General features: G+C 39.8%; 1 protein-coding gene across 1 annotated transcript in view; it reads right to left on the bottom strand.

Annotated features, from left to right (window-relative positions):
* The window catches only part of Vps8 (vacuolar protein sorting 8), a 307518-nt gene that overhangs the window by 195949 nt on the left and 95070 nt on the right, over window positions 1–16499 (bottom strand). Inside the window, exon 20 of the mRNA XM_081739543.1 lies at window positions 10598–10814. Coding sequence (XP_081595669.1) covers window positions 10598–10814 — 217 coding nt within the window. The remainder of the gene's footprint in view (window positions 1–10597; window positions 10815–16499) is intronic.

The raw sequence follows: 16499 nt of genomic DNA, 5'->3' as shown, positions 1-16499 counted from the left end.
GAATTCGTGTTACTATTCGGTTCAAAATCTCTTGTCGTCGCGAATTCTGTCGAGGAATTTGAAGCTTAAAATATATAAAACGATAATCATGCCTGTTGTTCTGTATGGTTGCGAAACATGGTCGCTTACTCTGAGGGAAGAACATAGACTGAAAGTATTTGAGAACGGGATCCTGAGAAGAATATTCGGACCCAAGAGGAACGAGAATGGGGAATGGCGGAAGCTTCATAACGAGGAACTACATAGTTTATACGGTTTACCCAACATTGTTAGGGTCGTCAAGTCTAGGAGGCTTAGGTGGGCAGATCATGTAGCTAGAATGGAAGAAAGTAGAAACGCTTTCAAAGTCTTGACTGGTAGACCCATAGGAAAACGACCATTAGGAAGACCGAGGCGCAGATGGGAGGATAATATTAAGATGGATCTCGCAGAGATAGGAATACAAAGTAGAAACTGGATGCAATTAGCTAAGGATAGAAGTCAGTGGAGAGCTTTTGTGAACGCGGCACTGAACCTCCGGGTTCCATAGGCCATAGAGTTAGTTAGTTAGTTTTAAATTAAAGGATAAGAAGAAGCGTCGATACTAGTTTAAATTATAACGAACCAGTTAAGAATGCTCCAAGAGCATTACCTGAACGAACTTAAAAAGAATGGAGAGACGGAGCGGGAAGGATAACTGTGATTGTTCCTACATGTAGAAGTAAATCTTTTTATCCGCACCTTTTTCTGTTTCTTGCAAAAATTCGCAAAATTCATCTCTCTACGACTTACGGTTCTCGAGATATGGTTCCTTAAATCTCCAAAAAATCGAACTTTTTTGGCCAATATCTGGGGAACAGTGGCCACCGGTTACTATTTGGTACTAAAATGTTCATCATCCTATTAGGTATTGATCAACACCAATATCATCTCTCTATTATTAATGGTACATGAGATATGGCTCCTTAAATCTCCAGAAATCGTACCATCCACTTAAGTACTGATCAACACTAATATGATCTCTCTATGACTTACGGTTCCCGAAATATGGCTCCTTAAATCTCCTGAAGTCGGAACTATTTTTGGGACAATATCCCGGGAACGGTAAGTCATCGAGAGATGATATTGATGTTAATTTCTAAGAGGATGATAAACATTGTAGTACCGATATTACATGGTGGCCACTAGCCACCGGTTACTATTTGGTACCAAAATATTGACCATCCTATTAGGTATTGATCAACACCAATATCATCTCTCTATTATTTATGATACCCGAGATATGGCTCCTTAAATCTCCGGAAATCGGACTTTTTTTTTTTTTTTTTTTTTTTTTTGAAGGGGGTCCAATATATCGGGAACGGTAAGAGTGATGAGATGAAATATAAAACTATCAGAAAGACACTGGAATTGAATAAGACTATTATCCAATTATAAATTAAAGGGTACGAAGAACGGGTGATTTTAATTAATGTTATTACAAAAAGTTTTAAAGATTTACTTAACTAAGTTTGTTATCTAAAATATAAAAGATCAGGAGAAATACTGACATTACTGATGTTTTCGTCTAGAGACGAAATTTTTTCGCAACAATTTTGATATTTTGTAGCATTAATTATCACAATTTTCGCATTTATGTCGCATTTATTTTTTTAAATGTAACACTTTTTTAAAAAATTATGGAACTTGTAAACAGTATAATTTCGGTAATAAGGTGTATATCTAATACAAAAATGAGGATATGCCTTAATTAGGTGCACATTCTAGCTAATGTATTACGATGAAATTTAGAAATTAATGCAATAATTTAAACTTCTTCTAACCTCATCCTTAGTTAAAGGATAACATACAGCAAGACATTACCAATTCATCTTTTAAGTTTGTTCTCCTGTCAGTAACAATCATATACTTGGAAAAGAATTTCTGGGCATCAACACTTGAGACTGGCAACCATATTGATCGTAACGAGCTGACAGCAAAAGACCTGTGGTTCACTTTTAAACTGTTTAACAACGATACATTGTCAACTTCCTTATTCTCACTGTTGAGAACTTCAATAACGTTACTTTTAAATTCACGGTAAGCAACCAACAGATCATGAACATTTTCACCACAAAACACAGTCAAAGATTTAAACAACAGTTCAGTTTTGTTGAAGTCCACATCTTTATGAAGTGAAACAGTTTTTGGAGCAAATAACTTGCAGCGTTTTTTCGTAATTGCAACGTTTTTTTAAGTTAAATAATACTGGAAATGCACTTTTTAGTTATTATTAGCAATAATTAACAAGAATTCCATTTTTTCGTTTTCATTCGCATTTATCGCAAGTAATGCCGAATTTCGCCAAAAATTCGCGATAATATAAACGTGATTTCTGGCTCTGAAACCAAAAGTTTGAAGTTTACTGAAACATATAAGCATTTTTTAACACTTCGCACACATCGCATTAACGAAAAAGTTTCGTCTCTACTAATAACCTAATCTCACAATATAATCTACCCTATTCTAAACTTACTTACCATCTTACAATAATCTAAATAAATGCTTCTTTGCTTATAAACAACACACGAATGTTATATTTTGCCGGCATTGTATCTAATTGTTTAATAGCTATTTAGAAGAAGCTGTGAACGGTGTTTCAGTAAGAGGTAGAAGAGTACGTATTCAATTTACAGAAGGTTCTTGTTACGAAATACAAACTGACGTATGAGCTGGTGAACTCCAGAAAAAAAAAAAAAAAGATACAAATGGTAGTAGGAAAATTCTGCAATATAGTTTTATTTATTGCCAAGATTCACTAAAGAGTACAATACAAACGTTGTATCAAGCCCTCAGAAGATCACCATTATTGGAAAACTGAATCCCTTTCACCTTCATTTTCACATACGGGAAAAGTGAATCAATGTTCAATCAAGAAGCAAGGTCTGGACTGTGAGAAGGGTCATTAAGAAGTTTCAGTCCTGTAGTGGTCAAATATTCGGCACGCTCTCACGTAGTGAGTTGGAGCATTGTCATGAAGGAGGAACTGCGTATCCATTACTGAATTTCGTCGTAGGTTTCATAGATTTGATAACTTTAGGCAGGCACTGTTCAGTGTATCATTTACCTATGACTATCTTTTGTGTGTCAAAACAACACGCTCCACAATTCCACTCGATTTGAAAAATACAGCCATCATTTTCTTCTTTACTGATCTGGATTTTCTGACAGCTTCACGGATATCCTCATTCAAGACCCAAACTTTGTTCTGAGTCTTGGTCGGCACATCATAATACTACAACCAATACTCGTCATCTGTCGCGGTGTTGTAGTATTATGTATCGAAATTGTATCTTAACATTTGTAGCATCTCGGCACCATGTCACTCGTCGTGTCATCTGCTCTTCAGTCAGACTATGCGGCACCCAGAGACAACAAAATATTTTTTCACGTGCAAATGATCATGCAGAATCGAACGAATTGCTGGTGTATTTGGGCTTAAGATATCCACAATATGTTGGTAGGTCACTCGCCTGTCTTCGTCACGAATTTTCCTAACAACAGTAATGTTTTCCTCCGTAACTGACGTTCGTGGCCTTCTCGCCCTCTTAGCGTCCTCCAGACTGAGATTTCCCCTTTGGAATTCTCTGTACTACCTGAATAAGGTAGTACGATGTGGACAAATATCACCCAGTGAAAGAGTCGTTTCTTCTTAACACTGGTCTACGTTTACACCACATGCGAAATTACCCGTGCCGCAAAACTGCTCGTATCTCATTGTATGACCAAGTTGCTATAGCAAGCACTTTAGACTATCACTGCCAATGAATAACTCAGACCATCGACTTGGCGCAACGGTTACTTTGCAAGTACGAACATGTTTAAGCATGCACCAAGAAGCAGACTCCTGCGACACATGGTTGCGTCGCATTGCAAAACTTTCCTAGTACCTTTTGTATAAATGAATGAATGAGCAAATTTAAATACTAAATATAATTCTCTATTTTGTTTGTGGTCAACAATCAAAACATTACCACACAACAATAATGTATATACATTAGCAACCAACGATAAACACTATTAACCAATAAAAATACATACTAACAACAATATAATTACGTGTTTACATAATGAGTTACAATGACTGACAGTTGAACCTTTCTTATACTCATTTTTTTCAATATTTTTTATTCTTTAGTGTATTATTCTGTAGTAGTACCTAATATTTTCTCTGTGTTTGTGCACCATTTGAACATACTGCGTCCGAGGAGTTCGTCGATAATGAAAAACTTGATTCCTTAGTGTTATATTTTGTAGTTTTATCTGTGTTTTGTGCATCATTTGACTACATGTGACTTTTATTTGTATAGTTCCAGTGGACACAAATGAATTTTCAACGGTTGTTTGACGAATTGAGAAATAAAATTCGTTTTCAGTTCTGTTTTTTAGACAAAATACATTCAATAAGCCTTAGATGGTTGTTGGGTTAAACAGTTACTTCAGGATACAACAAAGCAACCACGTTAAAAGAAAGAAAGAAGGAAAATGGTAAGTATTTCCTATAATTAAGTTCATTTTCTAACTAAAAGTTTGAACATTTACAAACATAGACAGTTCCGATACCGAACCATTTAACATTTTTAATTAAAATTTTGAATATTTACAATATATCGGCAATCCTATATCTGAACCGCCCAAACCAGAGGTTATCAACCTTTTCCTCTGGCGTACCACCATAAGTCCTACGTAACACCAACAGGGGGACAGATGGCTCAGTGGTAGAGCGCCTATCTCTGGTGCGTGCGGTCCCTGGTTCGATCCCCAACCAAATAAGTTTGTGGTGGACAACATCGTGTCCGTGGGTTTTCTCGAGGTACTCCCGTTTCCTCCCACTTTCTCATTCCACTAATTTTTTCATCATCATTCACTTGCCTTAATCATTGTCTAAATTAGCCCAAAAAGGTATAATCGTGGGACGTTAAACTGAAATGTTTCATTTCATATTTATTTAACGTACCACCAACAACAGATTTGCGTATCTTGATCAAAACCAAACGAACTCTTTTCCCAGTCCTGTATTCTAGTAACTTCACGAACCTGTACAAAGTCCTGTTTCAGTTAGTATATAAATGGAATCCTAAAACGATGAAAATAATGAAAAGTCGCACCAAGGATTGTATCAATTATAGAGGATAAAAACAAATACATTAGAACATGTAATTCCCATATCGATGCCCATATCGAATGTTATGGGAACACTGACAAAGAAAAACAAACTATAATACTGTAGTAATACTACCGAAAAATTGAATTAGGTGAAAAACCAAGAACAAATCTGAGAACAGTGTTTTAACTCATAACAAATTTCAAGGAAGCGAAGGTGCAGAACTAAACATAACAATAACTTAACTCCGATGCAAGAAAACTGGAAACCGAATTTTCGCGTTTTGTAGGTAAGAAGATCGAAACGACCGAAGAAATTAGGAATTCCTCCTTTAGTATAAAATAAAGGAAAAGCCGTTCGTGAGAGACTTGAGACTTGCCATCTAGGAGGAACCTCGACTAGACTTTTAGGGACATTTTGTAATTTCGGGGCATTTTCAGTCAGTACGCACAATCTCTTTATTTCGTGCGTGCTGCCTATGGGTCTACAAAAACAACACAGGAAGCCAGAAGGGATTTTGTTTAGATAATCTACTGTAGGGATTTTGTTTAGATAATCTACTGTAAGTTTTACGAGGGTGGATCAATAAGTAATTCATAACCGTTTTTTCATATGATCAGCACGCACAAGTTCTTTATTTCGTGATAAAATAGGTAAGCTATACTGTGAGTCTGCGAAAACAACACAGAAAACCAGATGGGATTTTGTTCAGATAAGCTACTGTAAATTTTACGAGGGTAGATTAGTCATGCATAACCATTTTTTCATGTATTATACTGGTCTGGGACATAACAATTGAAGCTCTCAGCAAGTGGGCTTTATGATGGACAAGCACTATTTGGATTTGTCGGGATTCTGCTGTTTTCTCCCACTTCCTTCATTCCACCATATCTTAACATCAGCGTCTTCTTTAGCGGCTGTGTATAATAATGAGATTTAAACTAAAAGGAAGGAAACTGACAAAGAAATATTTTGAAGTTCGGACTGTAGTCGACAGATGTTCGATCAGATATCTCTGGCGGTAGAAGGTTAACTACTGAGAAAAGACGGTACGTGTATTTTAGTCGTCTACTTGTGAAGAGTAGGCCCATATTTACGCAAGTGCTATTCTGTGCTCGAGCACAGGGCGGCAGAATTTAGGGAGCGGCAAAATTTTAGATTTTCTTTTAAGATTCACAATAAAGTAATATTTAAATCTAACAACCCACAGAGTCCCGCGCAAGCGCGAGAAAATATGTTAATCTGTTTAATTTGCTTTAGTATAATGAATTCAGAAAAGAACTGTACGAACTACTATAGGTTCACGTTAGCCAGGGACTTTCGGGTCAAACACATATCTTCGGGCAGAATAATATATCACAAGCATTGAGAGAATTAGGCCACTGAAAATTACTTGTAACTTGTAATACCTAAACTACTACCCAACAAAGGCTGGTATGTTTGCAAAATCATGGCTTGCTCGTTTGTTTGAGACATAAGTTTGCCCGAAAGGGGGCCGGCAAATTATTTAGTGCACGCGGGGGCACAATATATAAATACAGGCCTGGTGAAGAGCAGAGAGATGTAGTTGATTTTTGTAGGTAAAAGGGAAAAACCCGCTTACATGGAAGTGTATGGGGAAGACTGTATGAATCGCAGCAACATCTCCAGGTGGTACATATTCTTTGAAGAGGGCTGTTTGAACCCTGCGGATTTGCCATGTGCCGGGTGTTCAGTAACAGCATCAAGCAAATAGAACGTCACGGTCACTGAAGAGGCAATTCGTAATGAGCATTTCGTGCGCTACAGTGCATGACGTGGTACGTGATAAATTGAAATTTCATAAGGTGTGTTCAGACCCGCCAAAGAACCTCATGGACGTCCATAACGGGAAGTAAATAATAACATGCCTTGACCACGTGGCATGACACGCTGAAGGAGGACATGCTTTTCTAGAAGGATCGTCACAGGTGAAGTCTTGAGCCTGAAATAACATGAGCATCCATGGGATGGAAACATACAGACTACCTACCAAGGAAAAAATTCAAACTGACTCAACCTGCTAGTGGACTGTACTCTAGGATATCCAAGGGGTTCTACTGATCGATTTTCTAACCTACTTTTCACTGTAAATGCAGGCATCAAAGAGCGAGGGTGGTTGAGCAGATAGTTCATATTTGAGATGATCTCGTAAATTTTCATTTGACTTGAGCACAGCAGCAATCCTGATAAACAACTGCAAAAGACTGAACACTAAGATAAAACTTTCATTCCTAATCTAATCACCAATATGTTGCTCGTGGCAAATACCACTTGGCATGACTATTTTTCCCTCTGAAGTAGAGAAGGATAAGAAGGATAAGTTTGACATGTTCTATATACTGTAACCACAACCTTTTAGTTCTCGAGAAGTTTCCATTTTCTGTAGTCCTTTTAACAATGTCGATTAGTAGTTGGAGTATAAATAATTCTGTACTATTTACAATCAATGCTATCCTTGTGGGAAATTAAATAAAATACATTTTTGCTTTAGTTCAGTCACAGTTTGTTCAAACTTGATGCAGTTTTCACTGGAATATACACGAAACATCTTCTTCTTCTTGTTCACCTCACCCACATGTTGGTGAGCAACATGGGAATTGTAAAACTTTTCTCTTCCTTGGGAGAGCTGTTTTATACTTTGATAAAGTCTCTTCTTCGTAGCTGCATCTAGATATGCTATCCTTGGTTTTCCTCTTCTTGTTTTTTCTTCTGCCTTTCATTCTATCAGCACAGTGATACAATCGAAACATTCATAAATGATACTAACACATTGAAGACACCACAGAAAGCTTGGAAACCACCTAAAGTTCCACTTATCGCGGAGCGCTTCTTGAACACCTACAAATCGGAGCTTGTTTTACTAGAATAGATAGCACGATGTAAACACTTACGGAACTGCAATGCAAGTTGGATGGGGGGGGGGGAGGTTGCAATATTTTTAGAATTTATTTAATTTATGTTGTCTAGGAAACTACTACAATCAGAATTGACGTATGGAAAAGTAACGTTGAAACATTCATAGTTATCTCTGAAGTACCTAACTGTACACAAAAAATTCAATTTTGAGATCACAATGACCGAGTAAGAATCAAATATGTCAGCCATTAATCAGCGGAGCTTCACTTTTTCAAACATCCGTCGAAAACAAAAACACAAAGAACTTTCGAATCACTTCTTACGATTTGCAAATTGTTTCAAAGTTACGATGCTAAACAGATTAACATTAAATTGTAAACCAGAATAATTTCGCATTTTTACGTTAAATATCAATCTACACTATGTGATCAAAAGTATCCAGACACCCCCAAAACATACGTTTTCCCTATTAGGTGCATTGTGCTCCCACCTACTGCCAGGTACTCATTATCAGCGACCTCAGTAGTCATTAGACATCGTGAGAAAGCAAAATGGGGCACTCCGCGAAACTCATGGACTTCGAACGTGGTCAGGTGATTGGGTGTCAATTCTGTCAGAAGTCTGTACGCGAGATTTCCACACTCCTAAAGATCCTTAAGTCCACTGTGTCTGATGTGATAGTGAAGTGGAAACGTGAAGGGACACGTACAGCATAAAAGCGTACAGGCCGACCTCGTCTATTGACTGACAGAGACCGCCGACAATTGAGGAGAGTCGTAAAGTGTAATAGGCAGACATCTATCTAGACCATCACACAGAGGAATTCCAAACTGCATCAGGATCCACTCCAAGTACTATGACAGTTAGGCGTGAGGTGAGAAAACTTGGATTTCATGGTCGAGTGGCTGCTCATAAGACACACATCACGCAGGTAAATGCCAAACGATGCCTCGCTTGGTGTAAGGAGCGTAAACATTGGACGACTGAACAGTGGAAATACGTTGTGTGCAGTGATAAATCACGGTACACAATGTGGCGATCCGATGGCACGGTGTGGGTATGGCGAATGCCCGGTGGACGTCATCTGTCAGCGCGTGTAGTGCTAACAGTAAAATTCGGAGGTGGTGGTGTTATGGTGTGGTCGTGTTTTTCTTGGAGGGGGCTTGCACTCCTTGTTGTTTTGCGTGGCATTCTCACAGCGCAGGCGTACATTGATGTTTTAAGCACCTTCTTGCTTCCCACTGTTGAAGAGCAATTCGGAGATGGCAAGTGCATCTTTCAACACGATTGAGCACCTGTTCATACTGCACGGCCTGTGGCGGAGTGATTACACGACCATAACATCCCTGTAATGGACTGGCCTGCACAGAGTTCTGACTTGAATCCTATAGAACATCTTTGGGATGTTTTGGAACGCCGACTTCGTGCCAGGCCTTACCGACTTACATCGATATCTCTCCTCAGTTCAGCACTCTGTGAAGAATGGGCTGCCATTTCCCAAGAAACCTCCCAACATCTGATTGAAAGTATGCCTGCGAGAGTGGAAGCTGTCATCAAGGCTAAGGGTGGGCCAACACCTATTGAATTCCAGCAGTACCGATGGAGGGCGTCACGAACTTGTAAGTCATTTTCAGTCAGGTGTCCGGATATTTTTGATTACATAGTGTATATTAGCCCTACAGCTCGTTTAAATTCTTCTATTGAGTAAATCTAAGTTTAAATCACAACAGTTTTTCTTGCAAAGTTCACAACTTTTTACGGAGGAAAATACCACTTAGGAAGAGTAGAATTTGGCGGCCATCTTTGATCCGCCATTTTGGATGGAAGCGGACATTAAAAATTAGGGGACTTTTCAGGATTCGTTCTACACATCTCTAGAAGCTAATCTTGCAAATTTCAGCTAATTATGAATTTGTTTCACATCCACCCTATTTTTGGCCTAAATTTACTGGGCTAAAATTATATGCCCACAGCTAAACTCCCTCCATAAAAATTGTTGCGTGAGTGCCTTAGGATTCTGAAACATAGATTTTTGGATAGCGCGCATACATATATAAAAGTTACATTTTTAAAAATGTGCCGTAGAATTTCACAGTTAGCACGCAGAACGGAAATATATTGAAAAACGTTGCCTTAAGCAAAAGAGTAAATGCGTTGAATTATTTAAGTTTTGAAGACAAGTAAATCGAATGTGCGTTGATAAATGGTTAATATTTTCGGGGTGTAATCAAAAGGACTCGGGTTCAAAATTCCGCGGCCGCCCATCCTAACTGTTTTTACAGTAGTTCGTTCTGCGATAATCGCGCATCTTTAGTATATAGGTTTTGTCCGACTTCATAATTTCATTTCTTTCCCGTCCTCCACCGTTAATATTCTAATATAAAATGACCTTTGCTTGTATATCAACCATTGATAACAAAGAAAATGTAACTGTTCGGAGCAAAAAGAAAGGAAAAAAATGGTTGTGAATGTAATAATCCGACCCTGACACAAATCAGCGAAACAAAGCTCAGAATTCTACGGGCACAAACAACAAAAGCACTATCGACTAAAGTTCAAAGAGTAAACAGAGCAAGCTGAAGCTTCAAATTATCTCACCTTGCAAATGCTCGGGGGCTAATTTATCTTTGAGATGACGCTGAGGTTGTATTAGACACTCAAGCAAAGGGAACCACAGCTGTTCTCGAGCTTTCTCGTCTAAAAGAGCGGAGCCTCGTTGACAAAGCTGAACTATAACTACAACAAGGGCGTTTAATTGTGACCACAGAAGATCCAGACCTTCACATTTCTCTTCTGCTGTAAGTTTCTCTATCATCTACAATAAGAAAAAGAAAAGCATACTTATTAGCATTACGGTTCTACACTCTAATCTTTACAGAAAAGCATGCTAAACTACTTAAAAGTATAAATTACTAGTGTCAATTACCCGCTTTGATTGGTTAGAAAAAAGAAAAATTAGTAATATGTTCCGTTAGTCAGTCATTTTTTACTACTATTGAAGCGCTCTCTGATATCGGTCATTTTCGACCATTTTTATATATCTCCCTCCTCCTCCTCTCCCAAGTTATGACGCTGAATTTGGATTTAAGTGGCATCGGAAGTGTCACTGTACTTCTCAGCTACCCCAAAAACTATGGATTCGGCACTAATATCGATCATATATATACAGGGTGTTAATGGATTATACCGACAAACTGTAAGAGGTGATTCCTTACATCAAAATAAGAGAAAATGTTCATATCGACCTATGGGGAAAAGTTCTTAGTTTCAGTGCTTCTGGAATTCGAACTAGGACCTCTGGAAATTAGGCCTTTTCGCGATTTTGGACAGCCCTAGCTCTGAAACTAATCCCGTAAGCAATACTACTTACGTCATTGGAAAGGGATTAAAAAATGTAGAAGGCAGCATTTGAGATGTACCATGACAGCATTCGTGTGATAGGCGACAATGGCATATCATCCTTCTTCCTTTGCAAATGAATGGGATCAAGGGAATACGAGTATACGTGCGGCTGCGGAACAGCTTCATCACCGTAATTTATAGCTCCCATGGTCATCACATACAATGCTTGGCAAGTTATTGACACGCTTCAAGGATACTGACAGTGTCTTAGATTGACCTCGTTCTTGCAAACCGCAATCCGTAACCGACGAAGCTACACTCGTTGACATTCTGGCTGAAGTTACGTGCAGCCCAACGCGATCGATACGAAAGGTAGCCCAAGACAGTAATAGTAGCGGAATGTCTGTCCAAAGAATTCTGCGCAAGCATCATTTCATCACTTCATGTAGGAGTTGCAAGGAGATGATGCCTACCGGCGACGTGAATTCTGTGAACGGTTTACACGCACACAACATAAACAATCCAACATCATGTTCTCCGACGAGGCCACATTTCGTTCTAATGGAACTGCTAACAGACATGACTACGTATATTGAGCATACAGAAATCCTCATGTTGCCAAGTTTCCCATAATCAATTGACCCGTGTATAAATGTGTGGTGTGTAATTCACGGTAATGTTCTGGTGGGTCCTGTGTTCCTAGAGGGAGGTTAACACGTTGATGCTAGTGGTCTACTATTTCCACGCTTAATTGCATGCATGGAGAGCATGCCCGCGACCGTTCGATCTCTTTCATGGACGGGCACCGGTTATTCCGTTCCGCCCGTAGTTGCTCGATACTGGATCTGAGTCCTCGTGCACGAATTGCACCGTCAGGATTTGTTCCCTAATCCTGACTCGCCTAAGCGATGTAATCCCAATCTCTGAGGGAATGGGATACGCCCACTGCGCGGCCAGACCGATGTCCTGAGTGCCACACCAGTTAACTTACTGGTGGAGGCAGACTGCTAGCGAGCCAGTCTTACCATGCTCTGCAGGCATGGCACCCGAGCGTTATAAGGCAAGCTCACCTCCCGCCCATGCTCATCGTTACCCAGATTCCTGGGATTGGATCCCATGAGCTACCGAATCCCATGGTATGATTACAACTCGGCAGAGTCCAACCCACATCCGGGGCCCCAAGTAATGATCGAGGGGGCTTGTTCAATCCTGGCCCTGCCTACCTGTATCGTTCAACTGGCAACCGCCTTGTCGTTTAGAGGTACCACGCACACGTCGAAATACTCCCGTATCTCATCCCGGACCCAATGCTATGTGTTAAGTCACAATTTGACATTTGAGTTTGGTGCCAGCCCATATCCTACAAAGTTTCTTCCCTTCCGCGGGATCAGAGCCGTTACCCAGATTCCTAGGATTGGCCCCTCCCCACCTCCGTTCAGTCTCCCAGCAGGCAGGAATCCGACATTCCTTCCACCCCCCGGTAGGGTCGTCCAAGCAATATGGGACTTCCTCTAATTACGGTAGAGGTACACAGTACATTACCAGAGCCAATGACTGATGTAGACCGTTTGCTCAAGGCAGACATTGTCATTTGGGAGCCGTGTCTTCCCTGGTAGGCCCACCTAAACAATACGGGGCTACCTATCTTTTACGTGTTTAGGTACCACATACACGTTGTAGCAAAGCTACTTGTCCGAATCTCAATGGTACGTGTAAACTACCATTAGAAGGGACACCCACACCCTTCCTTCGGTAGGGTCGTTCACAGAATACGGAACTACCTCTAATTACGGTAGAGGTACACCGTACATTACCACACCCAATGGCTGATGTAGACTGTCTACCTTTAAAAACAATGGCCATTTGGGAGCGGCGGCTCCCCTAGTAGGGTCGTGGTTTCTGCACTCAGTGAAGATGCAAGCCTGGGACGAAGGAGTGGCCCACTTCTTCAGCACTCCTGAGGTACGAGTGTGCGTTAGGATACTAAGTATTCCATCCCGAACCCAAGAGCACGCACTACACGCTCTTTGAGGGCAGTACCTACATCATCCTCCCGGTAGGGCGTTGGATCCGCCCACACTTTGGACACTCTTTCATACGTGTTGGGGTACCACGTAGCCTTATCTCCCGGACCCAAGGACACGGCTTAGTTGCTCATTTCGGGGTATAGCCGAAGCCTTACCCCCGCCAGTAGGGGCGGCAGTCAAAGACTACCTACCTGAGGACGTGATGAGGTCGCACGTACTCTCCCAGATCCAATGGCACGAGTTAGTTGCGCATTTCGGAGGATAGCCAGGGCCTCACCTCCGCCGGTAGGAATATGTTGGTCCCTGCTATCACGTGCCGCTATAAGTAACACAACACGCAGCACGAGGAACATCCCAATCTCCCCCTCATAGACAGTCAGCCCACCACAAGGCATGTGAATTGGCCAAAATTGAGGGGGTCCCTCCCCTTTTCTCAGCACGGGCTTGGGACCGGCCATGGCAGGGTTAGGGAGGTTAACAGGTGAACCCTATCAAAACTTGTTACAAGCAATACTGGAACCTTGTTTGGACAACTTGCCTCTCGTAAACTGCCAGAACTTTTACTGCCAATACGGTGGTGCGCCACCGCACTTCAGTGTCAATTTTCAACAATGGTTCGGTGTAGCAGTTCGTGGACATCGGATCGTGCATTGACGTCTGGTGGGTTGGTTACGGAAATCGCCTGGTTTAACACTGCTTGATTTTTTTTCTGTGGGGCCACATAAAAACTGTTGTTAACAGAGATCGCCTGCGTACAATTGTTGCTCTACAACACAATATTCGCGATGCCTGCGCTGCTATTACCACTGAGGCTACGCAACGGGTTAGGGCCAGTTTGCGACATTGTATGGTAATTTGTGCACAACAACATGGATATCACTTCGATCATCATCTACACTGAGCACAGTTGCAGCATTGCTTTACCTATTTCAGGATCTTCCAACAAGTAGGTGACTTGAAGTAAATGGGTTAGGTTAGGTATGGTATCCCTTGTGTGAGTGTCGCAGTCCTTTCTCCTCATATCATTCACTTGTCAAAGGAAGAAAGGTGGACACCCATTAGACGTACGCAAGGATGATACATTTCAAATAACTGGATTTTACATTTTTTTAAATCCCTTTCCAATGATAAATAATATTGCTTACGTGATCAGAACATTCTCGTCTTTCGTCTCGTTTTGAAAAGACACTAGACAATCATTTAACGAAATGAAATGAGGCAACAAATTCACGAGCCGAAACCTGCAAATGAATAATAATTGTTCAAGGAAGTGACACAAGGAGAGATCGGGCCTCTACTCCAAGATCACATCTACCCTTTACATGAGTCTACCTGTAGGACTGGAAAAGGAAGCGGCCCTGGCCCGAGAGAAGGGACCATCTCGGCATGCACCCGAGGAACAGAACACCAGGAAAAACCTTAGTCAGGATGTCCCGTAGAAGCAGAGTTCGTGCCCACGTTTGGCCTACCCAAATGCCATGTGGCAGGCAGGCACGTTACCCCTACACTAGCGGCTGGGTACGAGAGAGTTAATCTGTCTCGTTTGAACTCATCTGGAAACTGGCGCTTCTGTTTCTAGATTAGACAACAATTGAATATGAAAAGGGAAATTAAATAAAAAAAGGAAAGATCTGTAACCTATGAGATGCATGGAATAAGTTGTGAGTGGGAACCCTTCACCCCTGGTGGGGATATTCATGAAGCTATAGGCTTATGTCTAATTATATTAGAATGTATTATCCATTTCTTAATTTCGAACATACTAGGTTCGATCGAAATGAGAAAACTCTTTATCGGACTTCTGAAGAAAATAAAATAAAATAAATAAATACATGACCGTGTTTATTATATATGGAATTCCCAGTCACGACCCCCTTTTCAGTTTTATTAAAATAGAAGAAGAAGTAAAGAAGAGAAGAGAAAGTTGGGATAAGAAGAGAAGAAAAATAAGAGAAAGTAAGAAGAGAAAAAAAAGGAACTGTTACTGGATATTTTTAGAAATATTGTAAAGGAAAGTGAATAATTATCGAATTGGGATCATTTCCAATAGCTATTTGGTGAATGTTTGGTATTAAGGTGATCAAAGGTAGACACATGTTAACTCATACATCCCAGACCTAGATCCATTTAATCCCAACTACCGAATTATCCCAATCTAGCTCTGAGATAGATGAGAAAGTTTAATTTAACCGTTTATTCAATATTTCCAGAAGTTCTAGACTAATATCCAATATTTGAAAAATAAACGACGAAGTTGATGGCATGTTAGAATCGAACACAGAAAAAAAAAAATCAGAGCTACACACGTTTGTCGAAGATTCTGACTCTCCAAGTTCTCCCATGATGATCGTTCGTTCAGGTTACTTCAGTCGTTTTTGCTTCCTTCATAGAGCCAACTTAAGTTAGTATTGACATTTAATGACTTTAATTGCCAACTACCATTAATTATATTAAGTCACACATATATGTCAAAATAATTGGTGCACTTAATACTAAACCTACATTTCACTCACACTCACATTCATACAGGACAGTGTATACTTAAGGTTACATTTAGTTGAATTAAACTAACCTAACTACATTTCTATAGACATTTATTACATTTCAATAAAAGAAAACTTAGTTTGACATAACAGGAAAAATTTTATACATGAAAAAAGAATGTTTCATAAGCATGCACAGAAATCTGCTACTTTCAACAATATCAAATAACACATTTCTCTTTCTAGAGATATTAAAAGTTGGATTACATTTTAAAAAAATGATATTCGACGAAAGACGAAAGACAAAAAATAAAGGAAAAAAAAAAGAAAATTCAAAGGTCAACATATTTAGGATTCAGTGCAATGAATACATATCATTGTGAAAAAATATATATATATAATTGGTTAATCATTCCTAAAAAAAAAAAAAAAACTTTAGTAGCATTTTATTGAGTCTCTGTCCCAAGAGAAATTTCGACAATTTTATGAGTCTTTCTTCTCACGTCGATAATAACTCCTTTTTCAACTCTCTTTACGCACTGTGATTGGTGTCCATGAGAGTATTTAATCGTTTTGGTTTTAATTACAGACAAATAGTTGCTTCATATTACATATATATTTTTTATTTCGTCACTCGACGCACTTGGT

The sequence above is a fragment of the Thermobia domestica genome, chromosome 2 (assembly GCF_964235325.1).
Source record: "Thermobia domestica chromosome 2, izTheDome1.hap1.1, whole genome shotgun sequence".
Taxonomy (NCBI): Eukaryota; Metazoa; Arthropoda; class Insecta; order Zygentoma; family Lepismatidae; genus Thermobia; species Thermobia domestica.
This window is presented reverse-complemented; position numbering and strand designations above follow the sequence as displayed.